Below are 25657 nucleotides of genomic sequence, written 5' to 3'. Positions count from 1 at the left end.
GTTCCCCACCCTGGCCTCTGGGAGTGCTGGGGTGGAGAGCACCCCTACCCGGACGCTTGGGTCCCATTCCCCGCCCGGGTCTCACCGCCTTTTTTCCTCCCCCCAGGGACGGCCCAGGTTTCCAACGCCAGCTCGTTCCATCTGGAGCTGTCGCAAGGTGGATTCAGCGCCCTGCTCACCCCGGTGGGTAGAAACCCTCCCCCCTCCCGTGCACCCTGGGGGGGGGCCAGCCCGGTCCATGGGCTCGAGCTCCAGCTGGGGGGGCAGGGGCAGAGAGCCCCCCAGGGCTGTAGTCGGACCAGGTGTAATACACGGTCCCACCACAAAGTGGAGCCAGCCACCCTGCTATGAACATGCCAATTATTGCTGGGCTCGTTACCATTAATCACAGGTTTCAGAGTAACAGCCCCTCTAAGGTGCCACAAGTCCTCCTTTTCTTTCTACCATTAATCATTCCTCTGCCAACCTTCCTATTTCTAACCATATTAATTGGCTATAATGATTCCTAAGTCAGAATGTACTTTAATAAAGCACCATCCATGTGATAATTGTCCTAACTGATGGCAACATTTCATACCGTCATTGACCGTCCTCGCTCACTGGGAAGGGGAACGCAGGGATGGGGAGATTCGTGTCCCGACGCCAGGGTGAGGGTTCCCACGGGTAGGCTGGGGTTTCTCCTGCCTAGCAAGAGTTTCCTGGTTTGCTCGTGGATACAGTCCTCGCTAGCCTGCGGTGCGCCGACCTCTCGTTCACAGGAACAGCCTCTCAGGGGTGTTAATACCTTGATAGTAAGGAGGAGAAACATTAATATAAAGTGGTATATTACTGCCAAGAGACTTCCTAATATCCAGGGGAATTATTATGAATAAGAACTTTGAATATTAATAAGGATAACAGTAACATTATCCTATCTATCTATCTATCTATCTATCCCCATACACCCTATCTATCTATTTATCTATCTATCCCCATACACCCCTCTCATCTATCTATCTATCTATCTATCTATCTATCTATCTATCTATCTATCTATCCCCATACACCCCTCTCATCTATCTATCTATCTATCTATCTATCTATCTATCTATCTATCTATCTATCTATCCCCATACACCCCTCTCATCTATCTATCTATCTATCTATCTATCTATCTATCTATCTATCTATCTATCTATCTATCTATCCCCATACACCCCTCTCATCTATCTATCTATCTATCTATCTATCTATCTATCTATCTATCTATCCCCATACACCCCTCTCATCTATCTATCTATCTATCTATCTATCTATCTATCTATCTATCTATCTATCTATCCCCATACACCCCTCTCATCTATCTATCTATCTATCTATCTATCCCCATACACCCCTCTCATCTATCTATCTATCTATCTATCTATCTATCTATCTATCTATCTATCTATCTATCTATCCCCATACACCCCTCTCATCTATCTATCTATCTATCTATCTATCTATCTATCTATCTATCTATCTATCTATCTATCTATCCCCATACACCCCTCTCATCTATCTATCTATCTATCTATCTATCTATCCCCATACACCCCTCTCATCTATCTATCTATCTATCTATCTATCTATCTATCTATCTATCTATCTATCTATCTATCTATCTATCCCCATACACCCCTCTCATCTATCTATCTATCTATCTATCTATCTATCTATCTATCTATCTATCTATCTATCTATCCCCATACACCCCTCTCATCTATCTATCTATCTATCTATCTATCTATCTATCTATCTATCTATCTATCTATCTATCTATCCCCATACACCCCTCTCATCTATCTATCTATCTATCTATCTATCCCCATACACCCTATCTATCTATCTATCTATCTATCTATCTATCTATCTACCCCATACACCCCCTCATCTATCTATCTAGCCCCATACACCCCCTCATCTATCTATCTCCTCACTGCTTTTAATAATATTCTCATATTAATATATACCCATTTATCTAGCTGGCTTTCCCATTGATATGAAGTTTGCTAAATACTTTGTCTCACTGAGGCAGGTTTTCATTCATGTTCATGTTTCCTCATTTACATGATCCTTTTTGCATTAATATTCATATTTATGGTTATTGGTTATTAATATTCATGTCCATGAGACAACGACGCTCCGTGAGACGACAGTCACATGTCTGAAAAGCTATGTCAGGGGGAGCACGGATTTAGCAAACTGCCGGGGTCAGCGGCCGTATATTGCTCTCGATGATGTTATCGTTCTCATTAATATTAACAGCTGTTTAATGAGATTTGCTTATTGTTACTGACGAGTGTCTCATGCGATTACTATAGCCCCGTCTCTAAAATCGGTTTCCTCGTTACATTGATGCTAATATCTTCTCATTTGTTATTCATTGGTTTCCATGACTGTGCATCATTTTCTAATTCATGGTCGACTTTTCTCATTGATCATGTTAGTTATGGGTCAATGTTAAATATGCACCTTCTGGTTTCTTCCCACTTCCCTCTTCGGGGTGGGTGACTTCTGTAGCTTTCTTCCAAAGCTCACGGCTGTACGCCCTGTCGTGCCAATCGGTCTCTCGGGGGTCCCGCAATGTCCAGTCCACGTGCCGAGTCTTTGGCCTTACGCTCGGTCCTCTTCCATCCGTGATCATTGCGAGGGCCCATGTGTCTCTCCAGTGTCCGCTGGCCAGGTCCGTACCGACCTCACCCCCTCGGCTCGTCTTGCATTGGGGGGGCCCCCCGTTCGCCACCTCATTTTGCTCCCTGTCACGGAGCGTCCAACCGTTTGACCATCTGGAGAACGTCCTCACCGTGGCAGAGAGCAGATGCCTGAGTGTCTTTCCCTGTTGCGAGCAATAGCTCAGGGAGACTTTTCCTGGTGGAGAGGCGCTCTCCATTCCTGTTCGCTCATGGCCATTAATATACTTTTCTTCCTCCTCCTCCTCCTCCTCCATCTCCATCACTGGCAGCTTGCACCCCGGTCGCCCATTCTGCACCATCCCCTGCTCATCTCTTTGTGGACGACCCGCCCTTGAGATCCACCCAAGGGAACCACCGCGTCCAACCATGAGCTTTTCCCACCCCATGTTCTTCTGCCGTCGACTTCCCCTCCAGCGCCCAGAAATCTGCATCTCCTGGCCAACCCCCCGACAGCAAATCGGTTTTGCCCTGCGAATCGAACCTCCCTTTTCCTCGAGGGTCTCCGACAAACGCCTGCTGAGTGCCCGTCATCTCCAATGTGATAGCTTCTGATTCTGAACTGCCATGTCTCCTCGGGTGCCCGGCTTTGCTCATGGCTTGACGTCCTGCTCCCGTTACCCCACGTTTCTCCCCGTTCCCCACGCCCCTTGGGGGGGGTGTTCAGAGGTCGTTCGCATCCTGGGTCTTTGCACATGAGTTTGCAGCGATGGCCCAGGCATCAGAGGGCCGGGTGGGGGTTAGCGTGGTGAGGATTAGGTAATATAGAATAGTCACAGAGTCATAGAAGATTAGGGTTGGAAGAGACCTCAGGAGGTATCTAGTCCAACCCCCTGCTCAAAGCAGGACCAACCCCAACTAAATCATCCCAGCCAGGGCTTTGTCAAGCCCGACCTTAAAAACTTCTAAGGAAGGAGATTCTACCACCTCCCTAGGTAACGCATTCCAGGGCTTCACCGCCCTCCTAGTGAAATAGTGTTTCCTAACATCCAACCTAGACCTCCCCCACTGCAACTTGAGACCATTACTCCTTGTTTTGTCATCTGCCAGCACTGAAAACAGCCGAGCCCCATCCTCTCTGGAACCCCCCTTCAGGTAGTTGAAAGCAGCTATCAAATCCCCCCTCATTCTTCTCTTCTGCAGGCTAAACAAGCCCAGTTCCCTCAGCCTCTCCTCATAAGTCATGTGCTCCAGTCCCCTAATCATTTTTGTTGCCCTTCGCTGGACTCTCTCCAATTTTTCCACATCCTTCTTGTAGTGTGGGGCCCAAAACTGGACACAGTACTCCAGACGAGGCCTCACCAATGTTGAATAGAGGGGAACGATCACGTCCCTTGATCTGCTGGCAATGCCCCTACTTATACATCCCAAAATGCCATTGGCCTTCTTGGCAGCAAGGGCACACTGCTGACTCATATCCAGCTTCTCGTCCACTGTCACCCCTAGGTCCTTTTCCGCAGAACTGCTGCCGAGCCATTCGGTCCCCAGTCTGTAGCTGTGCATTGGGTTCTTCCGTCCTAAGGGCAGGACCCTGCACTTGTGTGACGAAGTGGGACTGTTCTTAATGTTTCCTCTGAATAGTGTGGGGGTGCCTCAGTTTCCCCTAGGCAGTTCTTAAGTCTCTAGGTGGTGGGATAAGGGTGTATGATCGTTGCAGAGCCCTAGAGGGCAGGTGTGTGCAGGGGTCTGGACACAGAGAATGGCCGACACCCTGTTTCCTGGCCACTGATGGCCTGGGCCCTTCCCCCCTGCAAGGTGAGAGCTAAAGGGTTGGAGAACAAAGGAATCCAGTGACCTCCTGGCCCGGGAAAGGAACAAAGCCCAGGGGAGGAGGGGCTGGAGGGAGTTTCAGTTTGGGGCTGGCTGGGACATGGAGTGAAGGGCAGACATGGTTGCCTGGCTCACTGCCCCCCAGAATGGACCCGGCTGAGGGGTCCCGTTCTCTGCACCTACAGGCTCTGTGTTAGACCATGTTCCTGTCGTCTAATAAACCTTCTGTTTCCCTGGCTGGCTGAGAGTCCCGTCTGACTGCGGAGTTGGGGGGCAGGACCCTCTGGCTCCCCCAGGACCCCGCCTGGGGGGACTCGCTGTGGGAAGCGCCCGGAGGGGCAGAGGAGGCTGGAGGCTCCGAGGTCAGAGCCAGGAAGGTGGAGCCGGGGGAGCTGTGTGTCCTGCAGACAGGCTGCTCCCCGAGAGGAGACTCCCCAGAGTCCTGCCTGGCTCCATAGGGAGCAGGTCCTGAGCATCGCCCGGGGACCCCGGGACAACTGGTCCTTGTTGAACCTCATCCGATTTCTTTTGGCCCAATCCTCCAATTTGTCTCGGTCCCTCTGGGTCCTGTCCCCACCCTCCCGCGTATCTACCTCTCTCCCCAGCTTGGGGTCACCTGTGAACTTGCTGAGGGTGCAATCCAGTCATGAATCATTATTGTGGCTCATTAATCGTCTGAATATTTCCCCTTATTAATATTCATTTGGCTCAGTAATATCCTGTTTCCCATCATTAATCATTCTTTTAGCTTATTAATATGCGGAAGGCTTCACCTCATTCATAGTCATGTGGGCTCATGAATGTTTGTGGGTCGTTCGTTAGCGCTGGGCTGATGGGGGGGAACTGGTGGGTTACGGGCTGTTGGAGGGCAGGGCCCCGCGTGGCAGAGGGGGTGGGGGACAGGCTAGGACGCCTGGGTCCCTCACAGCCCTCTCTCTGTCTCTCTTCTTCCGCCCCCTAGGAGGCTGTTGTGGTGGGGGCGGTGGGGGCCTACGACTGGGCGGGGGGGCTGGAGGAGTGGTCGGGAGCCCCCCTCCTCGCCAACTTCATCAATGAGTCCTCACTGGGGCAGGAGGCCAAGGACTCGTACCTGGGTGAGTGACCCCCCCCATCCCTCTACACCCCTCCCTCACTTACCCCCTTCCCCCAGCCCCCCCATGCTAACTCTCCCCCCCCCCGCAGGCTATGCCATGGCCCTGGCCCGCCAGGGGGGCCGTGTCCTCTACGTGGCTGGAGCCCCCCGGTTTGGGCACGTCGGGCGTGTGGGAGTCTTCCAGCGCAGCGGGGGGCGGGTCGGAGACAGTGTCCTGGGGGAGCAGGTGAGAATCGTGCCCCCCCGTCCGTCTGTCTCTCCTCCACCCCGACACCCATCCATCTGCCCCCCGCTCCCCTGTCCGTCCCTCACCTCACACCCCTGTCCGTCTGTCCATCCATAACCCTTCCCCCACCCGTCTGTCCAGGCCCCCAGTGCCTCCCGCCCCATTCCTCCCTCCGGCTGTGCCCCCAGCCCCTCATCCGTCCGTCTGTCCAGCCCCTCCACACCCTGCATCCGTCCGTCCGTCTGTCTCTCTCCCCCGCCCCAGGTGGGCTCCTCCTTCGGGGCCGAGCTCTGCACCCTGGACCTGGACGGGGACGGCGAGACAGACCTGGTTCTGATCGGGGCCCCCGGCCACCAGAACCGCAGCTGGGGCGGCCTGGTCCAGGTCTGCGCCCTGCGGGACGGGGTGAGCGCGGGGGGGAGATGGGGGGCTGGGGGGTGGGGCAGGGGGGACCAGGCTGGGGGAAGGTGGGGGTGGCGCTTGGGGGGGAGGGGAGGGATTGGGAGGGGGATGGGTAGAGGGGGTGGGGGTGGGGCTGGGGGAGATGGGGGGCTGGGGGTGGGGCAGGGGGGACCAGGCTGGGGGGAGATGGGGTTGGGGCTTGGGCGGGAGGGGAAGGAAAGGGAGGGGGATGGGCGGAGGGCAGGGCAGGGCTGGGGGTGGGGCGGGGGGACCGGGCTGGGGGGAGACAGGGCTGGGCTCTGATCTGGTCTCTTTCTGCCCTAGGGCTCCCTGAGATGCACCCAGAGGCTGTGGGGGTCCCCGGGGGACGGGCTGGGCCGGTTCGGGGCGGCGCTGGGGCCCCTGGGGGACGTGAACGGGGACGGCGTGAGAGACGTGGCCATCGGGGCCCCCATGGAGGATGAGGGCCAGGGGGCCCTTTACATCTTCCTGGGGGAGCCGGGGAGACTGGCCCTGAGAGACCCCCACAGCCAGGTGAGAAACCTGGGGGCTGCGGGTCGGGAGTGAGGGGCCCGGCAGGGTTGGGGGGCAGGGCTGGGCTGGCAGGGGGCTGCGGGTCGGGAGTGAGGGGCACCGGCAGGGCTGGGGGGTAGAGCTGGGCTGGCAGGGGGCTGCGGGTCGGGAGTGAGGGGCATTGGCGGGGCTGGGGGGCAGGGCTGGGCTGGCAGGGGGCTGTGGGTCGGGAGTGAGGGGCCTGGCAGGGTTGGGGGGCAGGGCTGGGCTAGCGGGGGGCTGTGGGTCGGGAGTGAGGGGCCTGGCAGGGCTGGGGGGCAGGGCTGGGCTAGCGGGGGGCTGCGGGTCGGGAGTGAGGGGCACCGTCCCATCTCTCTCTCCCCCCTCCCCCGCAGCGCGTCTCCGCCCGGTCTCTTTCTCCCGCCCTCCGGTTTTTCGGGCAGTCCGTCCAGGGCCGGCTGGATCTCAGCGGGGACGGACTCACGGACGTGGCTGTTGGGGCCCTGGGCCGGGCCGTGCTGCTCAGGTAGGGGAGAGGCCAGCGGAGGGCACTGCTGCGGGGAAGCTCGCAGTGCTGGGGAAGGGGGGCGGGAATTGGGGCTGCTGCTGCAGGGGCGGGGGGGCGCGTCCGTCTGTCCCGCTCTCACTGTCGGCGCGTCTGTCTCCCGGCAGGTCCCGTCCGGTGATCGGCGTCTCCTGCTCCCTGGCGCTGAATCCGGCCCGGATCCCCCTGGACGATGCCGGCTGCACAGGGGGGTTGGGTGCGGGGGCCAGGGGGGTCGCCCTGACCCTGTGCTTCAACCTCAGCCAGATCAGCCTGGGGGGGCCAGGTGAGACCCCTCCTCCCTCCGGCGCGTCCCCTTGCCCGGTCCCCCTCCACTCCTTCATTCGTCCCTTCCTCCATTCCCTCGCTCTCCTGCAGCCCCGCTTCGCGCCCGCGTCTCCTTCACGCTCCAGGTGGATGCTGGGAAATCCAACCCGCGCCTGGCGCTGCACGACGGGACCTCGCAGCTCTTGGAGACCCTGCGGGTCGGCACCAGGCCAGCCTGCAGCACCAAAGCCCTGCACGTCCTGGTAGGACCCCGCTCCCAGCCCCCAGGGCACTGCTGGGTGGGAAGCTCACAGCGCCGGCCGCGAGAGTCCCTAGATGGAGACACTGCTGTGGGGAAGCTTGCAGCACTGAGCAGGGGCAGTCCCTGGCTGGGAGCACAGCTGTGAGGAAGCTCATAGTGCCAGGAGGGGGAGTCCCTGGCTGGGGGCAGGCACTGCTGTGAGGAAGCTCGCAACCCTGGGTGGGGGGAGTCTCTGGCTGGGGGCACTGCTGTGGGGAAGCTCACCGCACTTACCCCTCTCCCCAGCCCTGCCTGGAGGATTTCCTGGCACCGGTGGAGCTGCAGGTGAATTTCTCGGTCCAAGGGGAGCCGGTCCCGGGCACGCGGGGTCTGACGCCCCTGCTCCTCCCCAGCACCAACACCACCACCCACATACAGGTACCCCCCTCCCGCAGCCTGCCGCCCGGACGCCTGGGTCCCTCCCCCTCCCGCAGCCTGCCGCCCGGATGCCTGGGTCCCATCCCCTCGCCTGGCCTGCCGCCCCGACGCCTGGGTCCCTCCCCCTCCCCCGGCCTGCCGCCCGGACGCCTGGGTCCCTTCCCCCCTGTGCACTGAGCCGGACTCCTGAGTCCCAGTCCCAGCGGTGAGTGACCCGGACGCCTGGGTCCCCTCCGGCTACTCTGGGATCTCTTGGCCTTGCAGGTTCCCTTTGAGAAGAACTGCGGGGCAGACGAGGTCTGTGTGGCTGACCTGCGCGTCTCCTTCAACTTCTCGGGGTGAGTGAGACCCGCCCTGGCCAGCGCCCCGCTCCCCATGGCGCCCCCCGCTGGGCAGGCCCGGGCTGGACGCAGTTTGTGCTTTCCAGGTCCCCAGGACTCAGACTGAGCCCCCATTTCCCACTCAACCTGACGGTGCAGCTGGAGAACGTGGGCGAAATCGCTTATGGGCCAGTGCTGACGATCCAGTACCCCCCAGGGCTCTCCTTCCGGGGGGGCTCTGTCCTGCAGGTATCGGGGGGCTGCGGGTTGGGAGTGAGGGGCACCGGCAGGGCTGGGGGGCAGGGCTGGGCTAGCGGGGGGCTGCAGGTCGGGAGTGAGGAGCGCTGTCACTAACGAGCCCTTGTTCTCCCATGTCCCCAGTCCCACTGGCCGGTCTCTCTGGTTTGCGACGTGCCCGGGGCTCCCGGCCGTCTGTCTGTCCTCAACAGTTCCTGCCAGCTCAGCCCCCCGGCCCTGCGGGAGAGAACGAAGGTAAGGGGGGGGTGTCTGTGCACCGAGCACGCCTGGTCTCAGCACCCCGTGTCTGTGCCCTGCGCCGAGTCTCACTCTTCTCTGGTCTCCTCCCACAGGTTTTCCTCCGTCTCTCTTTCCACGTCTCCTCTGACACCGCCTGGGGGGACGGCCCAGCCTCCTTCACTGTCCGAGCTGACTGGTGCGTTCCTGGCTTTGGGGGGGGGAGCAAGGGAAGGGGCCCCACAGTGTGTGTGGGGGGGATGGGAAAGCAAAGGCGAAGGGGTGTCCCCACACGCACCATTCCACCCTCCATCAGTCCATCCATCTGTCCGTCCACCCACCCATCCATCTCCCCTGCCATCCATCTGTCCACCCACCCGTCCATCTCCCCTGCCATTCACCCACCCGTCCATCTCCCCTGTCATCCATCTCCCCTGCCATCCATCCCCCCTGCCATCCATCCATCCACCCATCCGTCCATCTCCCCTGCCATCCATCCATCCACCCATCCGTCCATCTCCCCTGCCATCCATCCATCCATCCATCCATCCCCCCATCCATCTCCCCTGCCATCCGTCCATCCATCCATCCCCCTTGCCATCCATCCATCCACCCACCCGTCCATCTCCCCTGCCATCCACCCACCCGTCCATCCGTCCACCCATCCGTCCATCTCCCCTGCCATCCATCCCCCCATCCATCTCCCCTGCCATCCATCCGTCCACCCATCTGTCCATCTCCCCTGCCATCCATCTGTCCACCCACCCGTCCATCTCCCCTGCCATCCATCCATCCATCTCCCCTGCCATCCGTCCATCCATCCATCTCCCTTGCCATCCGTCCATCCATCCATCCATCCATCCATCTCCCCTGCCATCCATCCGTCCACCCATCCGTCCATCTCCCCTGCCATCCATCCGTCCACCCATCCGTCCATCTCCCCTGCCATCCATCCGTCCACCAACCCTTCCATCTCCGAGCTGTCATCCGTCCATCCATCCCCTGCCATCCATCCGTCCATCTCCCCTGCCATCCATCTCCCCTGCCATCCATCTCCCCTGCCATCCATCTCCCCATCCATCTCCCCTGCCATTCACCCACCCGTCCATCTCCCCTGTCATCCATCTCCCCTGCCATCCATCCCCCCATCCATCTCCCCATCCATCTGTCCACCCATCCGTCCATCTCCCCTGCCATTCACCCACCCGTCCATCTCCCCTGTCATCCATCTCCCCTGCCATCCATCCCCCCATCCATCTCCCCTGCCATCCATCTCCCCATCCATCTGTCCACCCATCCGTCCATCTCCCCTGCCATTCACCCACCCGTCCATCTCCCCTGTCATCCATCTCCCCTGCCATCCATCCATCCATCTCCCCTGCCATCCATCCATCCATCCATCTCCCCTGCCATCCGTCCATCCATCCATCCGTCCATCTCCCCTGCCATCCATCTGTCCACCCACCCGTCCATCTCCCCTGCCATCCATCCATCCATCCATCTCCCCTGCCATCCATCCATCCATCCATCTCCCCTGCCATCCGTCCATCCATCCGTCCATCTCCCCTGCCATCCATCTGTCCACCCATCCGTCCATCTCCCCTGCCATTCACCCACCCGTCCATCTCCCTTGTCATCCATCTCCCTTGTCATCCATCTCCCCTGCCATCCATCCATCCCCCCATCCATCTCCCCTGCCATCCATCCGTCCACCCACCCGTCCATCTCCCCTGCCATCCATCCATCCGTCCATCTCCCCTGCCATCCATCTGTCCACCCACCCGTCCATCTCCCCTGCCATCCATCCATCCATCCATCTCCCCTGCCATCCGTCCATCCATCCATCCGTCCATCTCCCCTGCCATCCATCTGTCCACCCACCCGTCCATCTCCCCTGCCATCCATCCATCCATCCATCTCCCCTGCCATCCATCCATCCATCCATCTCCCCTGCCATCCGTCCATCCATCCGTCCATCTCCCCTGCCATCCATCTGTCCACCCATCCGTCCATCTCCCCTGCCATTCACCCACCCGTCCATCTCCCTTGTCATCCATCTCCCTTGTCATCCATCTCCCCTGCCATCCATCCATCCCCCCATCCATCTCCCCTGCCATCCATCCGTCCACCCACCCGTCCATCTCCCCTGCCATCCATCCATCCGTCCATCTCCCCTGCCATCCACCCACCCGTCCATCTCCCCTGCCATCCATCTCCCCGCCATCCATCCATCCATCTCCCCTGCCATCCATCTCTCCTGCCATCCACCCATCCCCAACACACGTCCGTCCATCCATCCCGTGTGTCCAGGGAGCCTGGGGCAGCCCACGCTGGACAGGCACAGGGCAGGCTGCAGAAGGGGGAGCAGATCCTCCCAGCGACTGGTGGGTAACACTGTCCCTACATGTCCTGCTGGCTCCTAGCTGCATCCCTCGGCCTCTCTCAATGGGTCCATGGTACAGCTGACGCCTCTGGATGGGCCATGGGGCAGGCCAGGCAGGGCTGGTGCCAATCTGTCCGGGGGTGTCGCCCTGACCCACAGCCCGTGTCCGGAAATACAGATCTGCCCCACCTACATGTAACCCGCCAGGCTCGGGTGATGCGCACGGAGAAAGAAGCTGAGCGTACCTGGCAAATCGCGGCCTCTTCGCTGCGGCTGGCCGTGGCCTCTCCGGGCAGATTCCCTGCGGTGACGGGCCGTCGATAATCCGACGACAGCATCTCTCCCGTATGCGCCTCCGGCCCCCAACACCCGTCCGTCCGTCCTGCCTGCCTCTAGCCCCCCATCCCTCCACCCCCCGCTGGCTCTGCTCCCCCTTCCCTCTGTGCACACAGAGGTTTGCCAGCTGTGTGGGGAGGGGTCCCGGGGCCAGAGGGGGCCAGGGGGGGCAGGTCCCGACCCGGGGCTGATCCGAACCGTTTTTCCCTCTTTCCCCTGCAGTCAGAATGAGAACGGGACCCTGGCGGACAACGCAGCCACGCGGGAGCTGCCGGTTCTGCGCCCGGTCGGGGTCGTCGTGACCGGGTACCCCCCCCCCGATTTCCCCTCCCCCTGCTCCTCGTGCCCCGGCAGGCCCCTTTCCATGGGGGGCTGGGGTCCTCACAGACACTGACCCCCCCGCGTCTCCCCCAGGTTGGATTCGAGCACCTACGTCAGCGTCCCGTCGGAGCTGCCGGCGTGCCAAGCCATCGCCCACCGCTACCAGGTGACCGGCCGGCTGAGACCGGGCCCGCTCGGCGCAGCGATATCTGCGTACGCCGAGCTCCCGCCTGTCTTCTCCGCCTTTAACGCTGTCCCTCTTCCCCCCGCCCCCCCAGGTGCAGAATTTGGGGCCCCCCACTGTGCCCGTCACTGTGACCTTTGAACTCCCCATCCGGGCCGAACTCGGCTTCATCTGGGACGTATCTGTGAACCTCAGCAGTGGGGTGAGTGGGACGGAGGAGAGTGGGGTCTAGGGGTTACAGCCGGGGGGGCGGGGGCTGGGAGCCAGGACTCCTGGGTTCTCTCCTGGAATAACCTTCTCCATTGCCTGGTAGGAACATGGGTTCACATGCACCCGGCCTCTGACGCTCCGAATGGGGGCTGCCGCCCAGACCCCAAAGGAACCAGTGACAGTAAGATCAGAGCTGAGATGCAGCCACTTCTGGGGCTGGGCACACGGGGACCCCTCGCCCGGCGCTGGGACGCGGCCCCTCTGGGTGGGGGGGGCTGGGCACACGGGGACCCCTCGCCCGGCGCTGGGACGTGGCCCCTCTGGGTGGGGGGGCTGGGCACACGGGGACCCCTCGCCCGGTGCTGGGACGCGGCCCCTCTGGGTTGGGGGGCTGGGCACACGGGGACCCCTCGCCCGGTGGTGGGACGCGGCCCCTCTGGGTGGCGGGGGCTGGGCACACGGGAACCCCTCACCCGGCCTGGGACGCGGCCCCTCTGGGTCGGGGGGGCTGGGCACACGGGGACCCCTCGCCCGGCCTGGGACGCGGCCCCTCTGGGTGGGGGGGGCTGGGCACACGGGGACCCCTCGCCCGGCCTGGGACGCGGCCCCTCTGGGTGGGGGTGGCTGGGCACACGGGGACCCCTCGCCCGGCCTGGGACGCGGCCCCTCTGGGGAGGAGCGGCTGTTTCCCGGCGCTTTGGGACAGGCGGTGGAGTCTGACTCTGGTTCCCTCTGCTCCCAGCGCGGGTGTCTAGGGGCGTCTGTCTGCACCCGGGTCCGGTGTCAGGTGGCCTCCCTGGCCGGTGGAGAATCCCGCAGCTTTAACTTCTCCGGGGAGCTGTGTAGGCCGGAGGACGGAGCTCAGGTACGCCCGGCGGGGGGCGCCCGCTGCGGGCGCGATGGGGCCACGCTGCCCCCCGCTGTCCCCACAGCTTACCCCCCTCTCTGTCCGTCTGTCCTCAAGCTGGAAGCCCGCAAAGTCTGGCTCCGCAGCGAAGCAGCCGTCAGCATCGACGAGACCAAATACTTCCAGATCCAGCCAGAGGAATTCCAGTACAGCCAGGTACGGGGAGCCAGGACGCCTGGGTTCTCTCCCGGCTCTGGAAGGGAAGTGGGGTCTAGTGGTTAGAGCGGGGGGGCTGGGAGCCAGGACTCCTGGGGCCCCTCCCTGCTCTGGGAGGGGAGTGGGGTCTGGTGGGTTATGGCTGGGAGCCAGGACTCCTGGGTTCTCTCCTGGCTCTGGGAGGGAAGTGGGGTCTAGTTGTTAGAACAAGGGGGGCTGGGAGCCAGGACTCCTGGGTTCTCTCCCCTAACCATGTCTCTCCTCAGATCACCACGGAGGTGGAGATAATTTCCCATTTCAATCCGGTCCCGGTGATTATCGGCAGCTCCATTGGGGGCGTCCTGCTTCTCGCCGTAATGGTCGGGCTCCTGTATAAGGTGCGTGTCCCCTCCCCAGCTCCTTGGCTGGCCTGACACCGGCCTGTCTGTCTGTCCATCTGTCCGTGAGCCGCCCTCCCTCTAACACCCCTCCCCCCACTCTTCTCTCTCCCCCAGTTCGGCTTCTTCAAGCGGAATCGGCCCATGGCCCCGGAGGAGACCCCAGGAGGGGAGACTGTGTCTGGGGGTCCGCAGGAAAACAACGCCCTGCCGGAGCCCCCCGCCACGCAGGGATCCACTGACCCCGAGGGGGTGTCGTGACACTGCAGCGGGGGGGCTGGGAGCCAGGACTCCTGGGTTCTCTCCCCAGCTCTGGGAAGGGAGTGGGGTCTGGTGGGTAGAGCAGTGGGGGTTGGGAGCCAGGACTCCTGGGTTCTATCCCCGGCTCTGGGAAGGGAGTGGGGTCTAGTGGTTAGAGCTGGGGGGGCGGACGGACTGGGAGCCAGGATTCCTGGGTTCTCTCCCCAGCCGTGGGAGGGGAATGTTCTCATTTCAGAAAGTGTCTTTTGTCTGATTATTTTGTTCCAGGTTCTGCTCTGTGGTTTTCTTTGTTTTTAAACCGGAGGAAAAAACCGGAGACAAAACTGCTTTGGTCACTAATTTCTACCATGAACTGCTGTTTCTATCACACTCTCGGCTTCGTTGGCGCATGACGGGACCAGGGGGCAATTACTCCGACCTCCCTTCGGCGCTGAGATCCAGATCCAGGCTGCGGGCTCTGCCCTGCCCCTCTCACGGCGAGGAGAGTGGGGTTCAGCTCCCCCAGAGCCAGCTCACGTCTAGCTGCGGCCCATTTAAGGTCGTCCCCCAAATTCTGCAGCAAGGTCCCATCTCAAGCGGCTCTAAAATCCACACGCCGCGTCAGATCGACCTGACCATTGCTGTGCTGGGAGGAGACGCCAGGTGGAATATGGGGTGCAAATTTGGGGTTGATTAGTCCAGGGGTTCAGGAGATACAGTCCCTCCCCCAAAATTGGTCTGCTCTGGACAGACTTTTGGGGGCAAATATGGGGCTGTAGTCTAGGGGGTTCAGATTGTTGCCCCACAAAAAGCCTTGGCCAGTAGTAGGCACTGGATAGCATTTGGGGTGCTAAGTTGGGGTTCAGTAATTCAGGGGTTCTGTAGATCCTTCCCCCCCGAAACTGCCAGGCTGGTAGTTGGCACTGGATAGCATTTGGGGTGCAAATGTCAAGTTAGCGAATCCAGGGGGTCAGGAGGTACAGCCCCTCCCCTGGCAAACGCCCCGTCTTTAAAATATTCGGGTTCCCTGTGTGTTTTCTCGGGACCATCCACCGGCAACGGGTCTCCCACGATTCGCCCGGGCCTGAGCCAGCGACTCTCCGCCAGAGCCGGCCCCGGGAGCCCGGCGTTGGGAAGCCGCTGGGCTTTCTCCCTGCCGTCCCCGCGGGCCGGGCGCCGCGATTACGTCAGAGCCGCGGGGTGGCTGTGGGCAGCCGCGGAGCCGCGAACGTGGCAGAGCCCGACCGTCGCCCCCCCCCGCCCCGAAATGGCAAGATCATGAACCAGGCGCTGGCCAGCGGGTCCCGGGATCTGGCGGGGCCGCGGGTTGCCCGGTGTCGTGCACGGCTGGCCGGTGGTCGCAACGAGAGTTAAAAAGCTGAGGCAGGAGCCGCGAGGGGGGCGTGGAGTAGCCGAAACCGGCCCAAAGCGAGGGAGGAACCGGAGAACCCAAAGGGAGCCCAGCGGCTGAGCGGGACGTGCCGGCAGGGCCGAGCGCGTGATCCCAGCGTGGGTCGGCAGGAAGGGGAGAGGGGCTGGCTTCTGAGAGACCCAGCCGCTGTTACCCTGGGGGCTGGGGACAGGCTGGGACACGACGGATGTCGCCTCCGGGGGGAAGCAGGCCTGAAAGGCTCCGAAATCAGGTCTTGCTCTGGGTGGGGGCAAGAGGGGGTGGAGATGAAAGGAGGGGTCGAGGGAGGAGACAGCGATAACAGGGGGAGGTGAATGGGAGCAGTGGTAATGAACGTGCAAGTGAATAATGAACCCCAAAGCACTAAATGGATCCCGGCTGAGATCAGGGCCCTTATTGTGTAGTGATTTGGACAGAACCCAGGAGTCCTGGTTCCCAGGTCCCCCTGCTCTAACCACTAGACCCCACTCCCCTTCCAGAGCGGGCGAGAGAACCCAGGAGTCCTGGCTCCCAGCCCCCCTGCTCTAACCCACCAGCCCCCACTCCCCTCCCAGAGCCGGGATAGAACCCAGGAGTCCTGGCTCCCAGCCCCCCTGCTCTAACCCACCAGCCCCCACTCCCCTCCCAGAGCCGGGATAGAACCCAGGAGTTCTGGCTCCCAGCCCCCCCCAGCTCTAACCCACTGACTCTGGCCTCAGCAGCATGCAGTGGCAGGGAGTTCCCCAGGACACGCTCATGCGGCGCATGGGAGGCTTCCTCCAGTGCCCCCTCGTTCAGGTGTCCCAGGAGAGGGAGAACAGCAGCCCCCCCCATCTGTCTTTTCTATTCCATCCATTTGTGGAGAATGCTGGGGCGGGGAAACTATCATTTTAGGAACACTAGGCGTGACTCAGTTTCCCCACCCACTGTGTACGGCTACCCACGAGGCTACGTTCTTCTCTGGGGCCAGGGCTCGGTGCTGGAAGCCTGGACGCAGGCGCAGCTGGGTACGAATGATCGATCAGAGCTCCCCAACACGTGAGTGACGATTACGGGAGACTCGGGGCCACGGACATCAGGAAACCCTCGGCCACTGGGGCAGCTGCTTCCGCCTCTGTCGCCGGCCCTGGGCGTTCCCAAGTCACAGCCCTGCGGAGCAGGAGACGACTCAGTGTCCTGCATGGCCACAGCCCCCAGGGCGGATCGTCCGGCACCCCCACGATTTCCCACAGGCCGGCAGCAAGCCGGTTTCCACAGGGCGATCGCCGTTGGTGTCTCCACTGTGCGGGCCGCTCTCACGCCGGCGTCCCCCAAAGCTCTGTGGCTGCGGCTCGTGGGCCCAAGCCGGCCCACCGCTGCCATGGGGCCCGTCAGGGCTTGATCCTCAGGCTCCGTCCGCAGCTGCTCCGGGGATGCCAAGAGCACCCTTGAATTCTTTTCATTGTGTCCCTCAGCCAATTGCCCTCGAAGGAAACCCCGCGTCCCCCTGTGTCGGGGCTCATCCTGCAGGGCTGCAAACACCAGAGGCTCGCCCGCCCGGGATCTGCCACGTAACGGTCACGGGAGCAGGGAGGGGGCTGCGCGGGATCCAAGCTTCTTGTGGCGATGGTGGCCACCGAAAAGTACCGCCCGGGTTGGGGCAGCTGTCGAAAAGAGGTGTGAAAATGGTGGCGGGGGGCAGGGGGGGGATGCTTATGCGGCGATCATTACAGCAAACGGGGAAAGTCTACCCCCTTTGGTGGCCATCGTGGATTTCAACACTGAGCAACGGCATCTAGGTTTACGCTCGTACAATCAATCCACCTTTCATGTGGACTGCTGGCAGCTGGTGGCCCTCAGGGCCCCCACAGAATATTTTGAGGCCACAGCTGCTCCCTCAATTTCATACAGACATGACGAAAAGGGAACACGGCAGAGGGGGCCCATCTCGGGACTGGCCGCTCCCATACTCCGGGCAAGGGAGATGCTCTCCTGGTGGGCAGTGACCTCCGTGAAACGGTGGATCGCACTCCCTCAGATGGGACCCGCCGTCAGATAGAGGTACTAGGGGCTGAGCATATCACATGCCCGGAGGAAGCTGCTCCAGACAGACAGAGGGGGCTTCTGTGGCAGATTTCTGTTACCAATCTGCCTGGGGTGTCAGGTGATCAGGCTGAGGCCGCAGGATCCTTAAGGGAGGAGATGACGGAACACGCCAAGCGTCGAAGTTTTCAAGCTTTATTAATAAAATAATAAAATAACAGCGGAGGGTGATGGGTGATCTCCACGTCACTCAAAGGAAGAAGGAAAAGCGTTAATGCCCCAAGCCCTAACCCACTTTCATACTCACACACGCACTCCCCGAGGCTGGCCGAGCCTGGGTGTAACGTAAGAAGAAGAGGGGGCGAAGGGTGGATGGGAGTTCTTGTTCTGGGCCCAGGTCATCCAGGGTCGGCTGTAAATCTCCGGTTTGCCTCAGCTCCCAGGAGGGTTTTTAAGTCCTGGGGTCTCCTTCAGGGACCTTTGTTCCCCATGCTCTGTGTACCAGTTCAAACTGGCCTTCCGTGGCTTCCTCAGTTTTCCCCAAACCACATTGGCTTCAGGGCCGTGTGACGGTTATTTTTCCCTGAGGGCCACCAGCTGCCAACCTGTCACATGAAACGTGGGTTGATTGTACGAGAAAAAAGAGTTACGTACCTTTTGTAACTGTTGTTCTTCGAGATGTGTTGCTCGGATCTATCCCAGTGCACGGCTGTCGGAAACTTTTCCCGTCGGGCCGGCTGCGGAGCCCCCTGGAGTGGCTCTATATACGACCCTGCCGGCCTGACCCCCCGTCAGTTCCTTCTTGCCGGCTACTCCGACGGAGGGGAAGGGAGGCGGGTTTGGAACGGGCATGAGCCACACATCTCAAAGAACAACAGTTACAAAGGTGAGTAACCATTTTTTCTTCTTCTTCGAGGGCTCGCTTGTATCGGTTCCAGTTAGGTGACTCCCAAGCCTTACCTAGGCGATGGGGTCCGAGTCAAGGCATGGCAGACTGCAGTGCTGCTCTGCCGAAGGCCGCATCATCCCTAGATGGACGGACGATGGCGTCGTGCGACGTGAAAGGCTGTTGATGAGGCCTGCGCCCTCGTGGAGTGAGCCGTAATGGCAGGCGGAGGAGCCTTCACCAAGTCGTAACAAGCACGAATTCATCCGCTCTGCTAAGGCAACGAGCGGCTGGGTTGTCTTGCGGAACGGCTTCGTGCGGTCGATATAGAAGGCGAGCGCCCTCCTAACATCCAGCACGTGTAGCTGTTGTTCTTGAGGGCCATTGCGAGGCTTTGGATAGAAAACTGACGGAAAGATGTCCGGGCTGATATGGAAATGGGACACCACCTTGGGAAGGAAAGCTGGTTGAGGTCTAAGTTGTACCTTGTCCTTATGAAAAATAGTGTACGGAGGCTCCGAGGTGAGGGCCCGCAGTTCAGGGACACGTCGTGCGGGGGTGATAGCCACCAGAAAAGCAACCTTCCAAGAGAGGTAGAGGAGTGAACAAGAAGATAACAAGAAGGGAGGGCCCATGCGGCGGGAGAAGACTAGATTAAGGTCCCAGGCTGGGATAGGGGGCTTCAATGGGGGATGTATCTTCTCCAGTCCTTTTAGGAAATGACCCACGATGGGGTGAGCGAACACCGAACGCCCAAAATCACCTGGGTGAAAAGCCGGGATGGCCGCGAGGTGGACCTTGAGAGAACCAAATGCCAGACGCTGGGCTTTCAGGTACAGAAGATATTCTAGGGTACAAGGGATGGGAGCCTGGAGCGGGAGCACCTGCCTTTGGATGCACCAGCTGGAGAACCTGTTCCATTTTGCCCTGTACGTGGCCCTAGTAGAGGGCTTGCAGCTTTCCAGAAGTATTTGTCTCACCGGCTCCGAACAGGCGAGTTCTGTCTGATTCAGCCACGGATTCTCCAGGCCGTGAGGTGGAGAGACTGAAGGTCTGGGTGAAGGAGGCGACCGTGGTCCTGTGTAATGAGGTTGGGATTGAGAGGTAGCCGTATCGGTGACTGGACCGACAAGTCCATGAGGGTGGGGTACCAGTACTGGCGAGACCAAGCTGGGGCCACCAAAATGACGTCCGCCTTGTCCCTGTGGACTTTGAGAGGCACCTTGTGGATGAGCGGGAATGGCGGGAAGGCCATGGGATCATGAACGCACCTGCGACCGAGCCTGGGCTGTGACTCCGGAAGGAACAAAAGGTTGGGCACTTCCTGTGGGCCCGTGTGACAACCTGGTCGATTTGAGGAAACCCCCAACGGCGGAAGACGGAGTGGATGATGTCCGGGCGAATCGACCACTCGCGCCCGAGGAAACGGCTGCTCAGACCGTCCGCCAGCACGTTCTGAATGCCCGGCAGGTATGAGGCCTGGAGGAGTGGGCTAGACAAAATCCCCACAGCAGGAGGGCTTCCTGACAGAGACGAGCCGGCTCCACCTTGCCTGTTTATATAGAGCATGGCCGTGGTGTTGTCCGTCAGTACCGCTATGCAGTGGCCCTGCAAGCCAGGCAGAAAAGCTTGGCGGGCGAGGCGGATCGCCCTGAGTTCTTTGACCTTGATATGCAGAGCTCAGTTCCACAGGCCCCGAGCTGCCAGGCGCTTCCCAGATGTGCTCCCCAGCTCAACACGGACGCGTCTGTTACCAAAGTCAAGGTGGGTTGGGGTGTGTGAAAAGGAAACCCGGTGCCTACCGTGCGGGGATTCAGCCACCGCCGGAGGGAATCGAGGGTGTGCCGGGGGATGGTCAGCACCACGTCCAGACTGTCGCGGCCTGGGGGGTACATGGACACGAGCCACGCTGGCAAGGGTCTGAGTCGCAGCCTGGCGTGTTGGACCACGTATGTGCAGGCCGCCATCTGGCCTAACGGCCGGAGACACTGCCTCGCCGTGGTGGTGGGGAAGCTGCAAAGGGTGCCGATTCTCTGCGAGAGGGCCAGGTGACGCGTCTCTGGCAGGAACGCTCTCGCTTGAGACACATCCAGAACGGCCCCGATGAACTCTATCCTCTGAGTTGGAGCGAGCACTGATTTGCTGACATTGAGAATGATACCTAAATGTTTGAACGTGTCCCTGACTGTCTGCACCTGCGATTCCACCTGCTGGCGGGAGCGGCCCCCGAGGAGCCAGTCGTCCAGGTAAGGGCAGACATGCACTTGGTGAAGACCTGAGGCACTGTGCAAAGCCCGAACGGGAGGGCCGCGAAGTGGTCATGCACCTTGTTCACTACGAACCGTCTGTGAGCGAGGAGAGCCTGGACCTCCTGGACGAGAAGTTGCTCATGAGAGGGGTCCCTGAAGAGGGACGGGCAAGGGGGATGGGAGGGTGGGGAGGAACAGAATTGGATAGGATATCCCGCCTCTACCGTGCGGAGCACCCCCCGGTCCGACGTAATAAGGGACCATGCACGGTAGAAGTGGGATAGATGGTTCAGGAAGAGAGGATAATAGCCCGGGTTGTGGACTGGTAATCTCTCCTCGTGCACACCTTCAAAAGGGGCGCTTAGGGCCCGGAGGGGGTTTGGATTGCCCCGGCCCTGCCCAGAAGGAAGACGTGACAGCTTGCGTCGATTGTATCTGCTCCTCCTACGAGAGAAGTCCTGTCTGGGCCTAAGGGGGAAAGGCCACTGCTGGGTGGCCTGCGGTTTAAAGGGCTTCCTTTGGGTCGCCAGAGGGACTTTATTGTCTTCCGGGAGCCCTTTAGGCTATGCAGTCTGGAATTTGTTTGTTCAGCAAATAGCCCCTGGCCATCAAAGGGAAGGTCCTGTAGGGTCTGCTTGACCTCTGGGGGAAGACCAGAGGACTGGAGCCAGGCATTGCAGCTCATTGCAATCCCGGACGCCAGAGTATGCACCGCCAAGTCCGTGGCATCAAGGGAGCCTTGGAGGGAAGTCTGGGCCAGAGCATGGTCACGGGGATTGCCCCTCTGCAGGGGCTGGCTACTGGCTTAATTTCCTCCAGCCTCCTCCTGGCTCCGACACTTGAGCTCTGGCTCCAAGTTCCCAGCTCCCAGGCATCTCCCCCAGCAGCTCCCTCTCCCCCAGCTCTCCTGGCCTGCTTTCCCTCCACCCTTATGGAGACCCAGCCCCGCCCCAGCTGGGTTTGATCCCCAGTTCTGCCTACACCCACCAGGTGCCACCCGGGGACCTAATGGGGCTCAGGTTCCCAGTAACCCTTGGTTAACAGCGTGGGGTTTATACACCTAGACCACGACATCGAGACTATCTCTGGTGGCAGCGAGGAAACTGTCTCAGTATAGACTGAGCGTTACCAGTGCTGTGCTGTCTGCCTGAGTCTGCAGGCAGCCTGGGCTGTTAGCTCTGTGAGGTGGGAATGGCCTTATTCAGCACATTTGTGTGTTGACTCTGAAACATAATGACGACTGTTTCACTGTCAATGTGATTAGCTGCTTCACTGCTGGCCATCTGAGCAGGGGCACCCAGCCAACCTGCCCAACCATCCTAGCTGAATGTAGGGGCTAAAGCAGGGATGGGGTCAGGTAGTTAGTTACTGATAAGGGTTGGGAAGGTGGGGAATGAGGAATTCAAACCCATCCCCCAAATGCCCCCCCCGGGTCCTCCCGCTGGAACAGCCAATTAACCCAGTGAACATCAGACTTGCTCACTTCTGCCCGAGTCCCCCTCGCGTTCTCTCTCTCTCTCTGGTTCCCGTTTTCTCTCTCTCGGGTTTTCTCCCTGTTGTTCTTTGGGAAGAGTTGCAGTTCCCCCCCGATGTTATTAAAACACAGACACGGGCCCTTCTCCCCCCTGGGCTCTTTCCTCTCCCCACAATCCTCACCCTGCATGATTCAAAAGCACGTGACCATCAGCAAACCCCGCCCCAGAGTATGTTGGGCCGTGTCCTTTGCCTCAGTTTCCCCCCTTGAGGTGGGACAGTCGGACAAACAAATGCCCCTTAACACATCCCTCCCCTCTCCCTTGCCGCACCCCACTCACAGTTAGCTAGCGAAGGCTGAGAGTTGTCATCACGGTGGGCTCACCTCGCTCCCCGGGGCGCGGGGGGCTTGAGCAAGAACTCTGATACTGCTGGCCAACGCTGCTGCTGGCCACCATCCCTCGGCCACCTTCTCTAGGCCGAATCTCCACTGCTGCGACATCACGTTCCCAGAGGCTGCCGCTTGCTTCAGCTCTTGGTGACTTCAGCAGCGGGCCCCTTTCGCTGTCCCCAAACTAGGCCTAAGGCCAGCCCCTGGACTGGCCAGCTACCAACACCCGTCCCCTCCCCTGCTCCTCTTCCCTGGGCTTTGGCCCCTCTATCCCTTCCTAGCAAGTAAGGTTCAGGTGAGGGTGACCCGGTCGATCAGGGCCGGCGAAGCACAGGCCTGCTGCCCTTTGCTTGTACAGTCAGGCTAACAGCCTTTACTGCCCTGCATTCGATACCAGAGTGATCTGTAACCCAGCGCCAGCCGCAGTCCATCACTTGGGCCATGCACAGGGGCGGAGAAGGCATGTTTCTGCAACCACGGTCTGCTCCTGAAGCTTTCTCCCGCAGCTCGTCACTCGATGCCAGGGGAGAGCACGTTCAGCCCCTGCTGGCAATCATAACATACGTCCGTAGACGCCCTGAATTACTTTCAAAGGGTCCCTCCCCTGGATGCGTGTGCTGTCCGTACGGTCAGGGGAAAGAGCAGGGGAAACCTGAGGTCCCTTCCAACCCTGATATTCTATGATTCTTTGGGGAGGGATAGCTCAGTGGTTTGAGCATTGGCCTGCTAAACCCAGGGTTGTGAGTTCAATCCTTGAGGGGCCCATTCAGGGATCTGGGGCAAAAATTGGGGATCGGTCCTGCTTTGAGCAGCGGGTTGGACTAGGTCCCTTCCAACCCTGAGATTCTATGACCAGAAACGATTCCACACACTCGCATTACTGAGTTCGTTTTCTCTTCGCTCCCTAGGTTCAGCTGCAGGGCAGAACTTTTCAGCTTCCCAGGTACAGGGGACTAAATACCGAGAAAAACGGCCCGAAGAGGATTTTGGTTGGCGTAGAAACACATTGTGAGCGTTTAACACCATTGCATGTTAATATTTACTAACGCCTGGCAGCGGCGGCCCTGCAGCCAGGGCCCTGCCAGCCAGGTGCCAGCGCGGGGCTGTTGGAAAGCTGGAACGAGGAGTCGGGGATTACAAGAGGGTGTGATGCTTGGTACCCTCATTGTGACAGGATGTTGGTGGTACGTTTGGCACCGCGCCTGCCTTGTGAGGGAGCATTTTGTAAGACCCCCCGTTGGATTGTGTGTGGTGTCATGGTATGGGGAGTTATGAAGCTTTGCGGTGTGTGTGTGTTACTGAAATATGTGGTGAGGTTGGGAACACCCACAACCAGCCTTTCAGTTACAGCAATAGCCAGAGGGCGTTTATAGCTCATCGACACACAATTCGAGAGACTTCTGGGAGGAGGCACGTATGCCCTGGGGGCCAACGATCGCACGTCACAGCAAAGATCTTTCCAGCAAGCTGGAAGAACATATGAAAGAGAGGCGGTGACAACCTCCCTTGACCTCTTCCCTCCCCCCCCCCCAAACTCAACACCTGGAAGAAGATCTGGAGGACAAAGACTTTGAACTGGCAAAGTTTGGTCCCAGGCTGGCAGGCAGTCCCAGCCCGTGTATTGAGGAGAGCGTACCATCTGTGGGGGAGACATTGTTTGCACAAAACTCTTGCTTGGAGTAAAAGTTTAGGATTTAGAATGTGTGTTTACTTTTCATTTACTTAAGGTGACCTTTATGTCGACCTCTTATAATCACTTACAATCTGTCCTTCTGTCGTTAATAAACCTGTTTTATTTTTTACCTACAACAGTGTGTTTTGGTTGACGTGCTTGGGGAATCTCAACTCAGGTTAACAAGGGCTAGCGCACCGCCACTATCCTTTTGTCGGAACAGCAATCTAGGTAATGAGCGCACAGCGGTCAGGCTTCTGACCAGGGCAGGATGGTACAGCTCTGGGGTCCTAGGCTAGGGAGCTGGGGGGAATTGGCTGGAGCCCCTCTCTTGTTCATGAGTGGCTGGGAGATCATTCATGTAATCCAGCTGGGTGTGTCCCTGCCGATGGATGGCTGTGTAAGCGCAGGGATTTACAACGGAGATTTACGAGACGTGACATCAGCATCACAGTGTGAGGGGCAGCCCAGGTTGGTGGGAGCAGCAGTGCCACGGTCCAGGTTGCACCCCGGGCACCCCGTCACAGAGGGCTCTTGAGTAGAAGGCCTTGGTTTACAGCTGCGTATACATGTCTGCAGCAGCACGAGGGTTAAACTGAGGAAGGGTTTGGCAGAACCTGGATTCCCAAGGATCTGGATGGAGAAACTGAGTCACGACTCAGGATTCTGGGAAATTACAGCAAATATTTTTCTTTATTGAGCAAAGTAAAATAAAATCCTCAGAGAAGCAGAAGCCCTGGGCTGAAGCTCAGTAGCCACTGGGCAGCCAGGGGCAACAGCAGTTTGCAGACAGCGGTATTGAAGGGATACAGCAGGTTGGTGGGACAGAGGGCTCAGCGGGTCTCTGATGGGATAACTCTTGATGTACATCGGTGTGTGTGAGAGCAGACTTCACCCCTCCCCAACAAGCCTGTCCCTTCATTTATGCTCTGGAAGGCGTTTTAGGTGCACTTTGCTCAGGTGAGAATGACAACACCAGGTGCAATCTGGATCCACTCCTGTTCGAGCTCTGGAAGGGGAGTGGGGTCTAGTGGGTTAGAGCAGGGGGGGCTGGGAGCCAGGACTCCTGGGTTCTATCCTCAGCTCTGAGCAGAGTAACCTAGCTATTGTAATTAGTAAATATTCTTTATCCTAGTCAAGACAAACCCATTGGAGGATGGGGCTTTGGGGGAGTAGGTTGCTGAAGGGAAAACCCTCCAATACCTCTGGGAAGGAGGGTGAATACACTGTAGTGAGTGAGTATCTCATGGTCTCAGCTCGCTGCTTTTTCAGCCCTATCCCAACCCCCCCGGCCTGTCTCAGCTGACCGTGCCGGCTTTGCCTGGTCGCTGGGTGAGGTTAGTGTGGCTCTCAGAACAGTGCCGTGAAGCTGGCTAGCCCGCGGTATATGCTGGTAGCCCCAAGGCTGGGATGGCTTTGGTCCCCACCCCCACTAGTAAATCATCCACTCACAGGATTTTA

General features: G+C 59.5%; 1 protein-coding gene across 2 annotated transcripts in view; it reads left to right on the top strand.

Annotated features, from left to right (window-relative positions):
• Positions 1-24308, top strand: part of ITGAL (integrin subunit alpha L) — a 29788-nt gene extending 5480 nt beyond the window's left edge. Inside the window, exons 10-33 of one of the 2 annotated variants that reach the window (XM_084632500.1) lie at positions 107-183; positions 5443-5575; positions 5664-5800; positions 6065-6205; positions 6527-6736; positions 7111-7241; positions 7388-7545; positions 7638-7789; positions 8074-8205; positions 8470-8543; positions 8633-8774; positions 8907-9017; positions 9116-9198; positions 11941-12024; positions 12133-12205; positions 12318-12425; positions 12537-12614; positions 13176-13298; positions 13398-13496; positions 13763-13873; positions 13991-14776; positions 16958-17159; positions 18442-20657; positions 23433-24308. In XM_084632500.1, coding sequence (XP_084488626.1) covers positions 107-183; positions 5443-5575; positions 5664-5800; positions 6065-6205; positions 6527-6736; positions 7111-7241; positions 7388-7545; positions 7638-7789; positions 8074-8205; positions 8470-8543; positions 8633-8774; positions 8907-9017; positions 9116-9198; positions 11941-12024; positions 12133-12205; positions 12318-12425; positions 12537-12614; positions 13176-13298; positions 13398-13496; positions 13763-13873; positions 13991-14134 — 2501 coding nt within the window. In that variant the 3' untranslated portion in view covers positions 14135-14776; positions 16958-17159; positions 18442-20657; positions 23433-24308. The remainder of the gene's footprint in view (positions 1-106; positions 184-5442; positions 5576-5663; positions 5801-6064; positions 6206-6526; positions 6737-7110; positions 7242-7387; positions 7546-7637; positions 7790-8073; positions 8206-8469; positions 8544-8632; positions 8775-8906; positions 9018-9115; positions 9199-11940; positions 12025-12132; positions 12206-12317; positions 12426-12536; positions 12615-13175; positions 13299-13397; positions 13497-13762; positions 13874-13990; positions 14777-16957; positions 17160-18441; positions 20658-23432) is intronic. The other variant, XM_084632501.1, reaches the window with a different exon arrangement.
• Positions 24309-25657: the final 1349 nt, after the last annotated feature.

The sequence above is a fragment of the Lepidochelys olivacea genome (genome assembly GCF_965140295.1).
Source record: "Lepidochelys olivacea isolate rLepOli2 genome assembly, chromosome: 6".
Lineage (NCBI taxonomy): Eukaryota > Metazoa > Chordata > Testudines > Cheloniidae > Lepidochelys > Lepidochelys olivacea.
This window is presented reverse-complemented; position numbering and strand designations above follow the sequence as displayed.